Raw genomic sequence first — 17,063 nt, 5'->3', positions numbered from 1 at the left:
CACAGTAACTCAATAAGCTCAATGCACAGCTAGAGAGGGCGGGGAAGGGGGAGGGAGGATCCGCAAACGACGGGGCCCAAGAAGGAGGGCGCAGAAGACAGGGAGACCCCCAGGGGGGAGGAGGGAGCGAGAGTGGACGTGGGGTGGAGGACCCTCGAGGAGGAGGGCTAAGTAGCTGGAGAGCAGAGTTAGAAGTGGTGGAAACAGGAGGAGAGGTTAGTAACATACCCCTTGGCGTCTCCTGATTTTACCATCACCATGTTATCATACCCTGTTTAATAACACTCTACAATGCTGCCAACCAGACTCCTGTTCAGAGGGTTGGAGCATAGTCCATTTCCCACATATTTTAGAACCTCTTGGGTTACCAAGTAAAAAGACACGTTATGCTGTGCACAGCTGCTAATGTTTAGGCCACATTTAGATTAGATGAGGAGCTATATAACATATCAGGCCTCCAAAAAGCCGGAGGTGTGTGACCTCCACTCCACCCAGTGAACACTGCAATGGGGGGCCCACTACATTGGGCTTGTTCCTCCAAATCCCTTGGAGCAATAAGACCACTTATGGGATCAAGGTTTTTCAGATTCCTTTTCAACCCCCATGAGTCTTATGGGGTGATGGTCTCCAGGCCCAGCTCCATTCCAAGACTCGGGTGGACCCCGTTGCTCTGAGAGTGGTCAAACTTTTCAGCTTTCCGTGAACATCAAGATGTGGGAATACTAATGGCCCATAAGGGTCCAGCCCTCCGCCCCAAGACGTAAGAAGAAAAAAAAAACATGAAAAAGTTTCAGTGTTTGTGTTATGTGTAATAAATAAAGTGACATTTATGGCCCCAGCGGGTGTAAAATTTAATGCCCAGCTGCAAACCAATAAAGTGTTTCAGGAATTACTTTTGCATAGTGCTCTTGTGCAGATTCCTAGACCCTCCACCAGGTACTTACAGGCCTTCCCAGGGGCACTGGCCTTTGACCATGGTATCATGTCCACCTGTTAGAGGATGGCGACTCCCTCGGAAAACAGAACTACACTTGATCTTACACTCTGCTTCCTATTGGTTAGTATGACTGTGGTCTGATCACACTTACCCATAGCTGCCTCTGTAGTCTCCCAAATTAGGATGAGACCCCCAAGAGAGGCAATTGTCCTACTAAGGCACTTACCTGCTGAAGTCGGGATGGCCGTTATGATGTAAATTACATCTTCAAACCCCAACCCAGTGAACACTCTGTGGTCATGGATGTGGTAATGAAATTAGCATATCCCTTGCTCCCCCCATTTGATAATGCAAATAGAGCAATCACGCCACCCATACCGCCCTCCCCATCTACCAGAATGGAGGTATAAAAGCCAGATCCGGTTCCTCTGCACTGCTTTCCACCCTTATTGCATTTCTGTCACAGTACAAGTTACTAGAGCTGCAGCTCACCCGATAAACCCCAAAACCTAGGTTCACAGGTAAGGTAGATAGGAAATATATAATACCACCATTTTTCTTGCGAAATACAACCATATAATGCAAAACAGCAATAATGTACACAGTGAACAATAGCCAGGTCAGTCACCAACCCCTTAGGTCAGAGGTGCTCAACAGCTACAAACAGCTCATGTTTTCAGGATTTCTATCTGTAGAAACAGGTGGGATAATTACTGACTCAGCCAAAAGATTAACTCACCTGTGCACTATTAAAGAAAACATGAATTATTGGCTGCTCTTGAGGACTGAGTTTGGGCACCTCTGCCATAGGTAGTACTCATCCTCACAGCGGCCATGATAGCACACGTAGGTAGAATCCGAGTCTTTAGTTCTCCATAGTAGGAAATGCTCTGTGTCTCACGTTTGGAATACCGTCTCACAGGGCCAGCTAAACAGACATCAGATATGGCGAACTGACGGAATCTGGATCCCTGCCCAGTTGTCATCCAAAGTAGTGCGCTCTGAAAGATTGCATGTTGCTGTATACCCGTGATGTAACTATTGTTTCTATAGTGAGCTATATGGTGCCATGATGGTCCTATTTGTCTTCCACACAGTAGGTCTCAGAACTAAATTAATTTGCCTCTCAACCCACATAATCTGCAAAGATGGAACCAACCGGGCTAGATTTAATCAACATTAACAATACATGTCTCATTCAGAACTGACATTTATTTGAAAACTGGATACATTATATTATTAATATAGAGTGAACTATACATTTAACGGAGAACCCCAACCTTGTAACATATAATATCCACACCAGTGAACAGTAAAATACAGTTAAAGAACTTGGAGTAAGCCTAACCCTCAAGTAATGGAACATTATCCCCTTCCCAGCAGCCTGGGAACTGGAGAACATTAAACAGGGCTATAAAAGTGCCAGTTCTTCAGTCTATATTTTGTGAGAAACAAGGTACAGAGTAAAGTGAAAGCAAGCGCTCGTTAACTCACAATCTCCCCAAAAGCTTGGTGGGAAAGTAGGCAATATATATTAACATCATAGTTATTAGCAGCATAGCAAACATTAAATGATTACATACCTGACACTATAATCAGTAGATTGTAAGCTCCTACGCCCTCTCCACCCTTATTTCACGTCTGCAATCACTATGTTGTTACTTTGTCACTGTTTATTATGTATGCTATTATAAATAAACAATAATTATCTAATAATAATTACTTTGAAAGTAAGCAGCTGATATATCGGAGAGTTAGAAGTTCCCATCTATACTTTGCATGTGTGATTGGGAATGCATCAGGAGACTTTCCTACTAAAAAAACACTATATATATATATATATATATATATGGAAATATAAAGCAGTAAATAATCCCTTGCTTCAAACAAGGGGTTAATGATTTTTTTCATTTTTAATTAATTCAATGCAGATTGTTGCTGCTGTAAGATAAGTAGGATAAAAGCAGATGCAGACTACTATATATGACAATGTGGAAAGGAGTCATGCTGGCAATGCATGCCGGGACATGTAGTTGGATAACAGCTGGAGGGTCACAGAACGTACTAGCCAGGTACCTACAACTAAATCTGCACTGAGGTGTATTATGATAAGTGGCCATTTTCCTGAAGTCCTATATGCTTCCAGCATAGAGCTGTGTGGAGACGCCGAGAAAGCGCGCAGTTTAGGCTCTAGCAGACAAGACTCAGCCGCCATGTTTGCTGTGGGAACCTGCCCTCTTCCCCATTGCCAGAATGAAATATGGCGCCCGCTCAGGAACGTGCAGTCGACGTTACGTTTCGTGAGGCGCTGTGACGTCAGGTGGGCGGAGTCTATTGAGGGTCGCAGGAAGGAACTGTCAGTGCGACCGGTGAGTGACACATACATGTTGTGTGTACGTTTACATGTGTCATATGTGGTGGGCGCCCATCCTCCAGTATTCATATGTATGTATGTGTGACTTATGTGTAGTATGTAACTGCTGGGGCCTGTGTGTGCCAGAATCCTATCATTGTACAGGCACACCCCATTACCATATATAAACATCCTATGCATATGTATACATACCCCATTACCATATGTATACACACACACACACACACACACCATATGCATACCCTGTTACCATATACACCCACTCTATGCATATGTATACATACCCTATTACCATATAAATGCAATATTACCAAATGTACACACACCCCATTACAATGTATAATACATCATTTGCACATGTATACATACCCCATTACCGTATATATGCACACATACTATTCATATCTATACACACCCTATTACCATATATATATATATATATATATATATATATATATATATATACACACACACACACACACTATGCATATGTATATACACCTCACTGCCATATACACACAGACCATTAACACATAAACACACACACTATGAGTATATATGTGTACACACCCCATTGCCATATATACACACCTTATTACCATATACAAACACCCTATGCATATATGTACACACCCCACCACCATATATAAACATGTATTGCATGTGTATACACATCCTTCTACCCTATACACACATAATTCATATGTCCACAAATCCCATTATGATATATATTTATATACATACCCACAACTTATGTGCTATTTCTCTTGTTCTGTATTTTGAGATATGTTACATCTTCATAGTACAAGTTCTCTTGTACTGAATAGTGGGATAATCGACAGCTGCATAGTACCACTTCTCTTGTACTGAATACTGGGATAACTGGCAGCTACACAGTACCACTTCTCTTGTACTGCATGCAGTGATATTATTATTTGTATTTTATACCTGGGGGGGGGGGGGGGCAGCAGGTTACTGGCAGATGATAGAGGTCATCGGGCAGAGTTTCCTGAGATGACATTTGAGATGTATGAAGGGGAGGTGTTGCAGGGTTTGTTGGTGAGGTGAATTGATATATAGTATGGATGGAGGTGGAGATAGAGGACTGAGGGTAATGTCAGATAGGAGGAGGTTGTAGTAGTCCAGACAGGAGATGATGAGAGAATGGATAAGAATTATAATGTTCTTATATGAGAACTGTAATCACAGGTAAGATATAGAGACTCTATAATCAATACACAGTTATGTACAGTTCTGTAGAATGTTGCTAACCAATTATATTTCTGGATAATAGATATTTTTAATTATATACTGTTTAGTCAGTGTTTTTGTCTCTTTGGTTCTACCTTTATATTTTAGCTGTTACTGTTCCTCTCACTGTGTAAGGTGAGGTTTAGTTGGCGGCATTGGCAGCATTAGTAACACTTTACAAGCTGGGACTTGTAGTTCCACAACAACTGGAGAGCCACTGTTTGCCTGAGCTTGCTGTATGCAATGTTCAACAACGTGATTGGCTTCCTTCAAAGAAGATTTCCACCAAAAATGAGTATTTCAGTACTAAACCCCTTCCACCAAATAACAGTGCTGCGGGGTTCTGACGTCCGGGAATCCCGCGGTTTGGGATAAGCTTGCCTCTGCCCTGCGTGCATTGTAAACGCATCTTCGATGTATGAGACCCATTGTATTAGCTGTAAGAGGCTGGTTTATTGTACTAATAAAAACATTTGAACGGCCATCTGTTTTTTAAACAAATAACTACAATACTTTAGTTTCAGTTACTAATATCCACCATGTTGTTGTGTTAATTCGCTATAACCTGATATATCATATTATAGTTGCAAAACTCCAAATGACAGAAGAATGTGCACTGGTGGTCGTATAACTACAAAAGAACTGTGAACTGCGGATATAGTATACAATTTATTATATAAATAGTATATATTAAGAACATCACATCTCTCTCTCTCTCTCTCTCTCTCTCTCTCTCTGTATGTGTGTATATATATATATATGTGTGTGTGTGTGTGTATATATATATATATATATATATATATATATATATATATATATATATATATATATAGCGAATGTAGAAAAACACATGTAGTGTATTCACCAGAATAAAACATATAAATATTTCATATAGAGGAATAACCAGTCTATATGGTATGGATACAACATGCGCCAAATAGATAACATACGAATAACTCTCTACCTGCTATATAGAAAATAGCCGTAATGGAGCAGATATAATAAAATTGATAAATTGGAAGTTCACTAAATATGTAGACAATCACACAATATGGACTATAGGAGCGATACTTGGAGAAACAAACATTGTCTGCTTGAATGATGTAAAAATTTTCAGGTCTTGAATAATACCCAGCTGCGTGGGAAAAGAAATGACAGTCTTACCGGACCACTATACGGACAAACAGTGCCAGTTGGATGGTTAAAGGATTTCCAAATCCTGCATAATACCCAGCTGCGTGGGGAAAAAATACAGTCTTACCGGACCGCTAAGCAATCAGACCTGAGGTCCGTCTCACCACGCTGTATCGCTGAGCCCAGAGCAGCCGGAGGTGTAACAAAGTAAACGCTCCCTCAGGAAACAATATCGATGTGTGGAAGTCCATAAATATTGGGACATCGACACAATTCTCATATTTTGGGCTCTATATAAGATGAAAGTCTGCAGTTAAAGCACATCTTGTTAGTTTCATTTCAAATCCATTGTGGTGGTGTATATGAGAATTGTGTCGATGTCCCAATATTTATAGACTTGACTGTATGTATATACATATATATATATATATATATATATATATATATATATATATATGTGTTGGTAATTACTTAAATAAACACATTTGTGGGATCTTAACCCTTGTAGGGCTGCAGAACACAGTTCAAATACCCATTATATCAAGGTGTCATTACACCAACAAAGTCACATTTAACAATAAAGAAGACCTACGGTATATTGAAACAATTGACCTTGGAACATTATAAAGATATAGTTTAATTTGAGTACAACATAATAAAAACTAAAATAAACACAGAAAATCAAACAGCACCTTTTATTATATTTAAATATAAACAACTTAAATTAGATGTAGATATAGCAAAATACATATTTAATACTGCATGTGTTTAGAACTCACATGAAAAATATTATGTAATACGGAGTTGCCCATAGATAAAAATAAAATTTAAAAAATAAATAAAAGGAAAAATATGTAAAATAAATATAACATATATAATATATGAATGATAAAACAAAGAAACAAAATCTGTTAAAATGTTTCATGCTTTTCAATAAGTTAAATTCCTACCAGAGAGAGACCACTAGGATTACAGCAATGTTTCTTAGCGAAATGTCTAGACACACTATGGGGCATATTCAATTAGCTTTTGGATTCGCGGTAACGCGCGTTGCCGCGAAAAGTGCGCGTTCTTGCGGGTATTACGGTACCGCATTAACGCGGATTTTCGTTCGCAACCCTATGGGCTGCGAACGAAAATCCACGTTATTGCGGTACCGTGTATTATGTTTCGCGGCTGTTCCGGCGCGTTACCGCGAATCCAAAAGCTAATTGAATATGCCCCCATGTGTCATTAAAACATTCAATATATTACGTCTATGCTCATTAAATCTAATTTTTAACGCTCTTCTTTTCCTTCCAACATAATACAGGTTACAGTCACACTTAAGAAGGTATATTACAAACTTAGAATTACAATTAATAAAACCCCTAATCTTGAACTCTTCTTCACCAGACATAGGTCTTATAGATTTTATGCTAGTTTGTATAAATTTGCAAGTAATGCATCTTAAACCCCCACATTTATAGCAGCCCTCTGTCGAATGAGTCAGCTAATTAATTGCTTGAGATTTTCTAGATGATTCATTAGGCATATTTATTCCTTGTGGCTTTAAGAAACTGGGAGACAGGATGCTTTTTAGGTTGTTTGCTATCTTAAAAATTACTGCTATATTTTTTGGCATCAACACTTCCAAAATTGGATATTGTTTTAAGATGGGGTAATTTGACTGCACAATTTTTCTAATATGACAGGACATTTTATTGAAGTCTGAAATAAAGGCCCACTCATGATAGTTACCCCTCTTGTATTCATCAGCAGCACTATCCAGTTGATTAATCTTCAAATATTTGCTCATTTTCCTGATCATGTGTTAAAGATAATACCCAAGAAAGTGTTCACGGTTAATGGTAGTTGATGAAAACTTGATTGTGTCTGTTATCTGTGAGGAGTTTGTATGTTCTCCCCGTGTTTGCGTGGGTTTCCTCTGGGTGCTCCGGTTTCCTCCCACACTCCAAAATTTACTGGTAGGTTAAATTAAGTGTGTGTGTGTGTGTGTGTGTGTGTGTGTATGTTAGAGAATTTAGACTGTAAGCCACAATGGTGCAGGGGCTGATGTGAGTGAGTTCTCTGTACAGCGCTGCAGAATCAGTGGCGCAATATGAATAAATGGTGATGATGAAGATGATGATGATGAGGGCGCTTCCTGAAAGGGGTTAAGTGGACTCATGGTGCTTTTTACACACCAGTTTTCAGGAGCGTTTGGACAGCACCATGTTGTCAGTCACATGATTTTCTGTCCATCTCTGTATTACATGTGACCAGGCTTTATCACTCACTGTTAATGTTGTGTTATTGTACATTGTGTTATTGTGTAGTTACTGACCCTCTACCATTCTCTCCAGAGCTGTTGGTCTCCGCCAGGATGAGTAACAGTCATCCCCTACGACCATATACCGCGATTGGGGAGATCGATCACGTACACATCCTGTCCGAGAACGTGGGGGCTCTGATTAACGGCGAGGAGTACAGTGATGTCACCTTCATTGTGGAGAAGATGAGGTTTCCGGCTCACAGGGTCATTCTGGCCGCCCGCTGCCAGTATTTCAGGTAGGATTTGTATGAGCTAAGACGACCCACAGCTGGGGTATATGAGAGAGTTCCCTGTCTCATTGTCTTGCTGTATAAGTGGAATCATAATCACTTAAATGGGAGGGACACCTCCAGACACCCCCCCCCAACAGAATGTGCTTTCTCATCTGAGATGTATAAGTCAGGTGTTGGTCCCTCCACATAATATCCAGAAACCTAGAGGACTGGAGCATAAGATAAATTGAAAACTGTGTTGGAGCGCGTTGTGTAGGGCGATCCTCCCTCCAGATATCTGGATAACCCTGCAATGTGCCCACCGCTGGCACCAATGCAAAGGTATACGGATCGCATCTGGCTGCTACATGAGGGTAGTTTGTCAGGAAATAGGCAGAGCACTCTTATATGGAGACATATTTAGGTTATATGTATGTCTAGCTCGTGACCTTTGTATTCTGTGCAGAGCGCTGTTATACGGAGGTATGAGGGAGTCTCAGCCAGAGGCAGAGATCGTCCTGCAGGATACAACAGCCGAGGCGTTCTCCATGCTGATGAAGTACATCTACACTGGCCGAGCCAGCTTAAGAGATGAGCGCGAGGAGGTTCTGTTAGATTTCCTGAGCCTGGCACACAAGTATGGTTTCCCGGAGCTGGAAGACTCCACGTCCGAGTACCTGTGTACTATCCTGAAGACCCAGAACGTGTGTATGATCTACGATGTGGCCAGCCTGTACTCCCTCTCCAAGCTCTGCACCACGTGTTGTATGTTCATGGACAGGAACGCACAGGAAGTGCTCTCCAGCGACGGCTTCCTGTCACTGTCCAAGGTACCGAAGTCCAGATTCTTCTGTATCCACCGTAGCCCAATCCTGCAGCTGTTGTTATAGCGGGTACAGTGTTAATGATATATTACAGCCTTATAACACACCCACCTCAAAGTGTAAGGACGACCATGGATGCAACACTTTTAAACGTTTTAGTACAAACAACTATATTTTTTAAAAATGTTTAGATTAGGAAGGAACAATTGCACCACACATAACATCGTTAGACTGTTCTCAGAATACATAAGCTGCAGAGAACGTCACTTCCACTATTCCTGATCGTATAATCAGTCTCCAACTTGAGGTTATATTTAATCTTTGTCACCTACACACATTTTAATTTTCTTACTATAAGATTAAAAATGATTGGATCTTAAGATCGGATTGTAACCTGCATGGTCACTTTGAGAGAAGTATTTAGTTTAGTGGAAATAAATATACCTTGGCATGATGTATGTGCAGAAGAGAGATGTCCGCACAGAGGTGTAGCCTACGGCTTCCACAGGAGCATTGCGTGGCCTCTAGTAGACATATTATTTCATAGTTATTATGGCAGCCTGACCCTCCATATTGCTTTCTTCTTATTTATTTGTCTAACATGACTAGCAGACCATTGCATAATTATTTTGTATTGCAACAATTAAACTTGTGTTGTTAACTCCTAGCAAGTAATGGTACCATAACAGAGCCTGAGCCTGAGCCACTGATTGGCTGCAAGCACAGAGCCATTGTCTATGTCTCCACCCTCCAGCCTTCCTGAGGTCTGAGGAGCCTCTCGGAGTGTAGTAACGTGTAGGATTGGTTCAGCAGCAGAGAGCAGGTCGGATGCAGTTGGGGACATGACATTGGCAGCGATTTCAGTGATATTTTTGTATGAACTGGCCTCCCGGAGTTTACACACTTTAGGGACTATCTCCCATTCTTTCCACAGGCCGCTCTCCTGGCTATCGTGCAGAGAGATTCATTCGCTGCTCCAGAGAAGGACATTTTCCAGTCCCTGATGCGCTGGTGCAGACACAACCCGAAGGAGAACCATGGCGAGATCATGGCCGCTGTGCGCCTTCCCCTTATGAGCCTCACTGAGCTCCTGAACGTGGTGAGACCGTCTGCGCTACTGTCCCCAGACTCCATACTGGACGCCATTAAGGTGCGCTCTGAGAGCCGCGACATGGACCTCAACTACCGCGGGATGCTAAGTACGAGATTTATGTTTCCTTATCTACTTTTATTACTATATGATCAAGAAGCACAGACTGATTTGTGTGCCTATAAGCATCTGTTAGTGGCCAATCGTTCAGCACACCGACAGAGTAGCCAAACACAACAAAAACAATACAGATAGGGGGCGCCGTAGGACCAAATAATAAATGAAACTATTAAATTTCTCTCACAATTCTATTCAGCAGGATTACAATATAGAAATGTAAATATTGTGATTTTATTATCTACATAACTTTAAAGAAAAATACTAAATAATAATGTTCAATAATATGCGTGATGCAAAATTCTGATAAAATGTATAAAAACATATGTAATGTTGCAGTCATGAAAAAAATCAACAATTGTTATAAATACCAATGTCTCTTGTCCTATAACCCGTGGGGATCAGGAGGGTTTCTCAGTGTGAGTGTTTATGGAAGTCTCATCTTTACATCGTGCTAAGTGTACATGGAAAGAAAGGACAGTACCTGGTAAAGGTGAGAGGTCAGCTCACCCGTGTGCTTCAGGAGTAACCTGCCTGTTTTCACTCCTTTCTCTTTCCCCATTTGGAGACAAGCTTGATGTTACATGAGGTGTGGCTGTGGTATTATAAAGCAAACCACTCTCAGAACAGAAGACAGTGTTAGGTTTTTATATCTGACTCAATCAAGAAATAAGCGCTGCTTGGGGAGAATATTTAGTTTTAACCTTTCTGTGCAGACCAATTCTGAAGATGTCAACCATTGTCCTCGGCAAAGGTCCCAGGAAATCCAAATGTAACCATGCACTTGGGCAGTGCAGCTCTGATAATTAGAAGCAGTGCTGCAAGACTACCGGATCCCCACTATATATAGTACTAATTGAAGCGTCTGTGTATATGGCTTAGCTGATGCGTTTCATCACCTAGACGTGACTTTTGCAAGGATCGGTACAAAGTCAGGTACGATGTAATGTAGACACACAGAGAGGACAGTAGTAAGTAATCCCCAGTATCGCTGCCCACACACATCCCTATACAGCTGTTCCACCCAAGCAGCACATGTAGGTGGCCAATCGTTCAGCACACGGACAGAGATGCAGGATCATTTCTGGTGTCATCGCTCTCTGTTATTGTAGTCAGAAGATCACCGCTCTCTGTTATTGTAGTCAGAAGATCATCGCTCTCTGTTATTGTAGTCAGAAGATCACCGCTCTCTGTTATTGTAGTCAGAAGATCACCGCTCTCTGTTATTGTAGTCAGAAGATCACCGCTCTCTGTTATTGTAGTCAGAAGATCACCGCTCTCTGTTATTGTAGTCAGAAGATCACCGCTCTCTGTTATTGTAGTCAGAAGATCATCGCTCTCTGTTATTGTAGTCAGAAGATCACCGCTCTCTGTTATTGTAGTCAGAAGATCACCGCTCTCTGTTATTGTAGTCAGAAGATCACTGCTCTCTGTTATTGTAGTCAGAAGATCACCGCTCTCTGTTATTGTAGTCAGAAGATCACCGCTCTCTGTTATTGTAGTCAGAAGATCACCGCTCTCTGTTATTGTAGTCAGAAGAGCACCGCTCTCTGTTATTGTAGTCAGAAGATCACTGCTCTCTGTTATTGTAGTCAGAAGATCACCGCTCTCTGTTATTGTAGTCAGAAGATCACTGCTCTCTGTTATTGTAGTCAGAAGATCACCGCTCTCTGTTATTGTAGTCAAAAGATCATCGCTCTCTGTTATTGTAGTCAGAAGATCACCGCTCTCTGTTATTGTAGTCAAAAGATCATCGCTCTCTGTTATTGTAGTCAGAAGATCACTGCTCTCTGTTATTGTAGTCAAAAGATCATCGCTCTCTGTTATTGTAGTCAGAAGATCACCGCTCTCTGTTATTGTAGTCAGAAGATGACCGCTCTCTGTTATTGTAGTCAGTAGATCACCGCTCTCTGTTATTGTAGTCAGAAGATCATCGCTCTCTGTTATTGTAGTCAGAAGATGACCGCTCTCTGTTATTGTAGTCAGAAGATCACTGCTCTCTGTTATTGTAGTCAGAAGATGACCGCTCTCTGTTATTGTAGTCAGAAGATCACTGCTCTCTGTTATTGTAGTCAGAAGATCACTGCTCTCTGTTATTGTAGTCAGAAGATCATCGCTCTCTTATTGTAGTCAGAAGATGACCGCTCTCTGTTATTGTAGTCAGAAGATGACCGCTCTCTGTTATTGTAGTCAGAAGATGACCGCTCTCTGTTATTGTAGTCAGAAGATGACCGCTCTCTGTTATTGTAGTCAGAAGATGACCGCTCTCTGTTATTGTAGTCAGAAGATGACCGCTCTCTGTTATTGTAGTCAGAAGATGACCGCTCTCTGTTATTGTAGTCAGAAGATGACCGCTCTCTGTTATTGTAGTCAGAAGATGACCGCTCTCTGTTATTGTAGTCAGAAGATGACCGCTCTCTGTTATTGTAGTCAGAAGATCACCGCTCTCTGTTATTGTAGTCAGAAGATCACCGCTCTCTGTTATTGTAGTCAGAAGATCACCGCTCTCTGTTATTGTAGTCAGAAGATCATCGCTCTCTTATTGTAGTCAGAAGATGACCGCTCTCTGTTATTGTAGTCAGAAGATCACCGCTCTCTGTTATTGTAGTCAGAAGATCATCGCTCTCTGTTATTGTAGTCAGAAGATCATCGCTCTCTGTTATTGTAGTCAGAAGATGACCGCTCTCTGTTATTGTAGTCAGAAGATGACCGCTCTCTGTTATTGTAGTCAGAAGATGACCGCTCTCTGTTATTGTAGTCAGAAGATCATCGCTCTCTGTTATTGTAGTCAGAAGATGACCGCTCTCTGTTATTGTAGTCAGAAGATGACCGCTCTCTGTTATTGTAGTCAGAAGATCATCGCTCTCTGTTATTGTAGTCAGAAGATCATCGCTCTCTGTTATTGTAGTCAGAAGATGACCGCTCTCTGTTATTGTAGTCAGAAGATCACCGCTCTCTGTTATTGTAGTCAGAAGATCATCGCTCTCTGTTATTGTAGTCATAAGATGACCGCTCTCTGTTATTGTAGTCAAAAGATCATCGCTCTCTGTTATTGTAGTCAGAAGATCACCGCTCTCTGTATTGTAGTCAGAAGATCACCGCTCTCTGTATTGTAGTCAGAAGATCACCGCTCTCTGTTATTGTAGTCAGAAGATCACCGCTCTCTGTTATTGTAGTCAGAAGATCATCGCTCTCTGTTATTGTAGTCATAAGATGACCGCTCTCTGTTATTGTAGTCAGAAGATGACCGCTCTCTGTTATTGTAGTCAGAAGATCATCGCTCTCTGTTATTGTAGTCAGAAGATCACCGCTCTCTGTTATTGTAGTCAGAAGATGACCGCTCTCTGTTATTGTAGTCAGAAGATGACCGCTCTCTGTTATTGTAGTCAGAAGATGACCGCTCTCTGTTATTGTAGTCAGAAGATGACCGCTCTCTGTTATTGTAGTTAGAAGATGACCGCTCTCTGTTATTGTAGTTAGAAGATGACCGCTCTCTGTTATTGTAGTCAGAAGATGACCGCTCTCTGTTATTGTAGTCAGAAGATGACCGCTCTCTGTTATTGTAGTCAGAAGATGACCGCTCTCTGTTATTGTAGTCAGAAGATGACCGCTCTCTGTTATTGTAGTCAGAAGATCACCGCTCTCTGTTATTGTAGTCAGAAGATCACCGCTCTCTGTTATTGTAGTCAGAAGATGACCGCTCTCTGTTATTGTAGTCAGAAGATCATCGCTCTCTGTTATTGTAGTCAGAAAATGACCGCTCTCTGTTATTGTAGTCAGAAGATCATCGCTCTCTGTTATTGTAGTCAGAAGATGACCACTCTCTGTTATTGTAGTCAGAAGATCACCGCTCTCTGTTATTGTAGTCAGAAGATCACCGCTCTCTGTTATTGTAGTCAGAAGATCACCGCTCTCTGTTATTGTAGTCAGAAGATCATCGCTCTCTGTTATTGTAGTCAGAAGATCATCGCTCTCTGTTATTGTAGTCAGAAGATCATCGCTCTCTGTTATTGTAGTCAGAAGATCACCGCTCTCTGTTATTGTAGTCAGAATATCATGGCTCTCTGTTATTGTAGTCAGAAGATCATCGCTCTCTGTTATTGTAGTCAGAAGATCATCGCTCTCTGTTATTGTAGTCAGAAGATGACCGCTCTCTGTTATTGTAGTCAGAAGATCATCGCTCTCTGTTATTGTAGTCAGAAGATGACCGCTCTCTGTTATTGTAGTCAGAAGATGACCGCTCTCTGTTATTGTAGTCAGAAGATCACCGCTCTCTGTTATTGTAGTCAGAAGATCACCGCTCTCTGTTATTGTAGTCAGAAGATGACCGCTCTCTGTTATTGTAGTCAGAAGATCATCGCTCTCTGTTATTGTAGTCAGAAGATCATCGCTCTCTGTTATTGTAGTCAGAAGATGACCGCTCTCTGTTATTGTAGTCAGAAGATCACCGCTCTCTGTTATTGTAGTCAGAAGATCATCGCTCTCTGTTATTGTAGTCATAAGATGACCGCTCTCTGTTATTGTAGTCAAAAGATCATCGCTCTCTGTTATTGTAGTCAGAAGATCACCGCTCTCTGTATTGTAGTCAGAAGATCACCGCTCTCTGTTATTGTAGTCAGAAGATCACCGCTCTCTGTTATTGTAGTCAGAAGATGACCGCTCTCTGTTATTGTAGTCAGAAGATCACCGCTCTCTGTTATTGTAGTCAGAAGATCACCGCTCTCTGTTATTGTAGTCAGAAGATCACCGCTCTCTGTTATTGTAGTCAGAAGATCATCGCTCTCTGTTATTGTAGTCAGAAGATGACCGCTCTCTGTTATTGTAGTCAGAAGATGACCGCTCTCTGTTATTGTAGTCAGAAGATCACCGCTCTCTGTTATTGTAGTCAGAAGATCATCGCTCTCTGTTATTGTAGTCAGAAGATCATCGCTCTCTGTTATTGTAGTCAGAAGATGACCGCTCTCTGTTATTGTAGTCAGAAGATCATCGCTCTCTGTTATTGTAGTCAGAAGATGACCGCTCTCTGTTATTGTAGTCAGAAGATCACCGCTCTCTGTATTGTAGTCAGAAGATCACCGCTCTCTGTTATTGTAGTCAGAAGATCACCGCTCTCTGTTATTGTAGTCAGAAGATCACCGCTCTCTGTTATTGTAGTCAGAAGATCACCGCTCTCTGTTATTGTAGTCAGAAGATGACCGCTCTCTGTTATTGTAGTCAGAAGATGACCGCTCTCTGTTATTGTAGTCAGAAGATCATCGCTCTCTGTTATTGTAGTCAGAAGATGACCGCTCTCTGTTATTGTAGTCAGAAGATGACCGCTCTCTGTTATTGTAGTCAGAAGATGACCGCTCTCTGTTATTGTAGTCAGAAGATGACCGCCCTCTGTTATTGTAGTCAGAAGATCACCGCTCTCTGTTATTGTAGTTAGAAGATGACCGCTCTCTGTTATTGTAGTCAGAAGATCACCGCTCTCTGTTATTGTAGTAAGAAGATCACCGCTCTCTGTTATTGTAGTCAGAAGATCACCGCTCTCTGTTATTGTAGTCAGAAGATGACCGCTCTCTGTTATTGTAGTCAGAAGATCACCTCTCTCTGTTATTGTAGTCAGAAGATCACCGCTCTCTGTTATTGTAGTCAGAAGATGACCGCTCTCTGTTATTGTAGTCAGAAGATGACCGCTCTCTGTTATTGTAGTCAGAAGATGACCGCTCTCTGTTATTGTAGTCAGAAGATGACCGCTCTCTGTTATTGTAGTCAGAAGATGGCCGCTCTCTGATATTGTAGTCAGAAGATGACCGCTCTCTGTTATTGTAGTCAGAAGATGACCGCTCTCTGTTATTGTAGTCAGAAGATGACCGCTCTCTGTTATTGTAGTCAGAAGATCATCGCTCTCTGTTATTGTTTTCAGAAGATCACCGCTCTCTGTTATTGTAGTCAGAAGATGACCGCTCTCTGTTATTGTAGTCAGAAGATCACCTCTCTCTGTTATTGTAGTCAGAAGATGACCGCTCTCTGTTATTGTAGTCAGAAGATGACCGCTCTCTGTTATTGTAGTCAGAAGATCATCGCTCTCTGTTATTGTAGTCAGAAGATGACCGCTCTCTGTTATTGTAGTCAGAAGATCACCGCTCTCTGTTATTGTAGTCAGAAGATCACCGCTCTCTGTTATTGTAGTCAGAAGATGACCGCTCTCTGTTATTGTAGTCAGAAGATCACCGCTCTCTGTTATTGTAGTCAGAAGATCACCGCTCTCTGTTATTGTAGTCAGAAGATCACCGCTCTCTGTTATTGTAGTCAGAAGATGACCGCTCTCTGTTATTGTAGTCAGAAGATGACCGCTCTCTGTTATTGTAGTCAGAAGATGACCGCTCTCTGTTATTGTAGTCAGAAGATGACCGCTCTCTGTTATTGTAGTCAGAAGATGACCGCTCTCTGTTATTGTAGTCAGAAGATGACCGCTCTCTGTTATTGTAGTCAGAAGATCACCGCTCTCTGTTATTGTAGTCAGAAGATGACCGCTCTCTGTTATTGTAGTCAGAAGATGACCGCTCTCTGTTATTGTAGTCAGAAGATGACCGCTCTCTGTTATTGTAGTCAGAAGATGACCGCTCTCTGTTATTGTAGTCAGAAGATGACCGCTCTCTGTTATTGTAGTCAGAAGATGACCGCTCTCTGTTATTGTAGTCAGAAGATCACCGCTCTCTGTTATTGTAGTCAGAAGATCACCGCTCTCTGTTATTGTAGTCAGAAGATGACCGCTCTCTGTTATTGTAGTCAGAAGATGACCGCTCTCTGTTATTGTAGTCAGAA

General features: G+C 41.5%; 1 protein-coding gene across 2 annotated transcripts in view; it reads left to right on the top strand.

The window, feature by feature from the left end:
- Nucleotides 1-3,232: 3,232 nt before the first annotated feature.
- The window catches only part of BTBD9 (BTB domain containing 9), a 135,924-nt gene continuing 122,093 nt past the window's right edge, over nt 3,233-17,063 (top strand). Inside the window, exons 1-4 of one of the 2 annotated variants that reach the window (XM_075204453.1) lie at nt 3,233-3,306; nt 8,042-8,246; nt 8,689-9,052; nt 9,981-10,245. In XM_075204453.1, the coding sequence (XP_075060554.1) occupies nt 8,062-8,246; nt 8,689-9,052; nt 9,981-10,245 (814 nt within the window). In that variant the 5' untranslated portion in view covers nt 3,233-3,306; nt 8,042-8,061. Of the gene's footprint in view, nt 3,307-3,334; nt 3,387-8,041; nt 8,247-8,688; nt 9,053-9,980; nt 10,246-17,063 lie in introns of those variants that run through there. The other variant, XM_075204454.1, reaches the window with a different exon arrangement.

This window comes from Mixophyes fleayi, chromosome 3, assembly GCF_038048845.1.
Source record: "Mixophyes fleayi isolate aMixFle1 chromosome 3, aMixFle1.hap1, whole genome shotgun sequence".
Classification (NCBI taxonomy): Eukaryota; Metazoa; Chordata; class Amphibia; order Anura; family Limnodynastidae; genus Mixophyes; species Mixophyes fleayi.
Note: the sequence above shows the minus strand (reverse complement) of the source record. Positions and strands in the feature narration are given on the sequence as shown.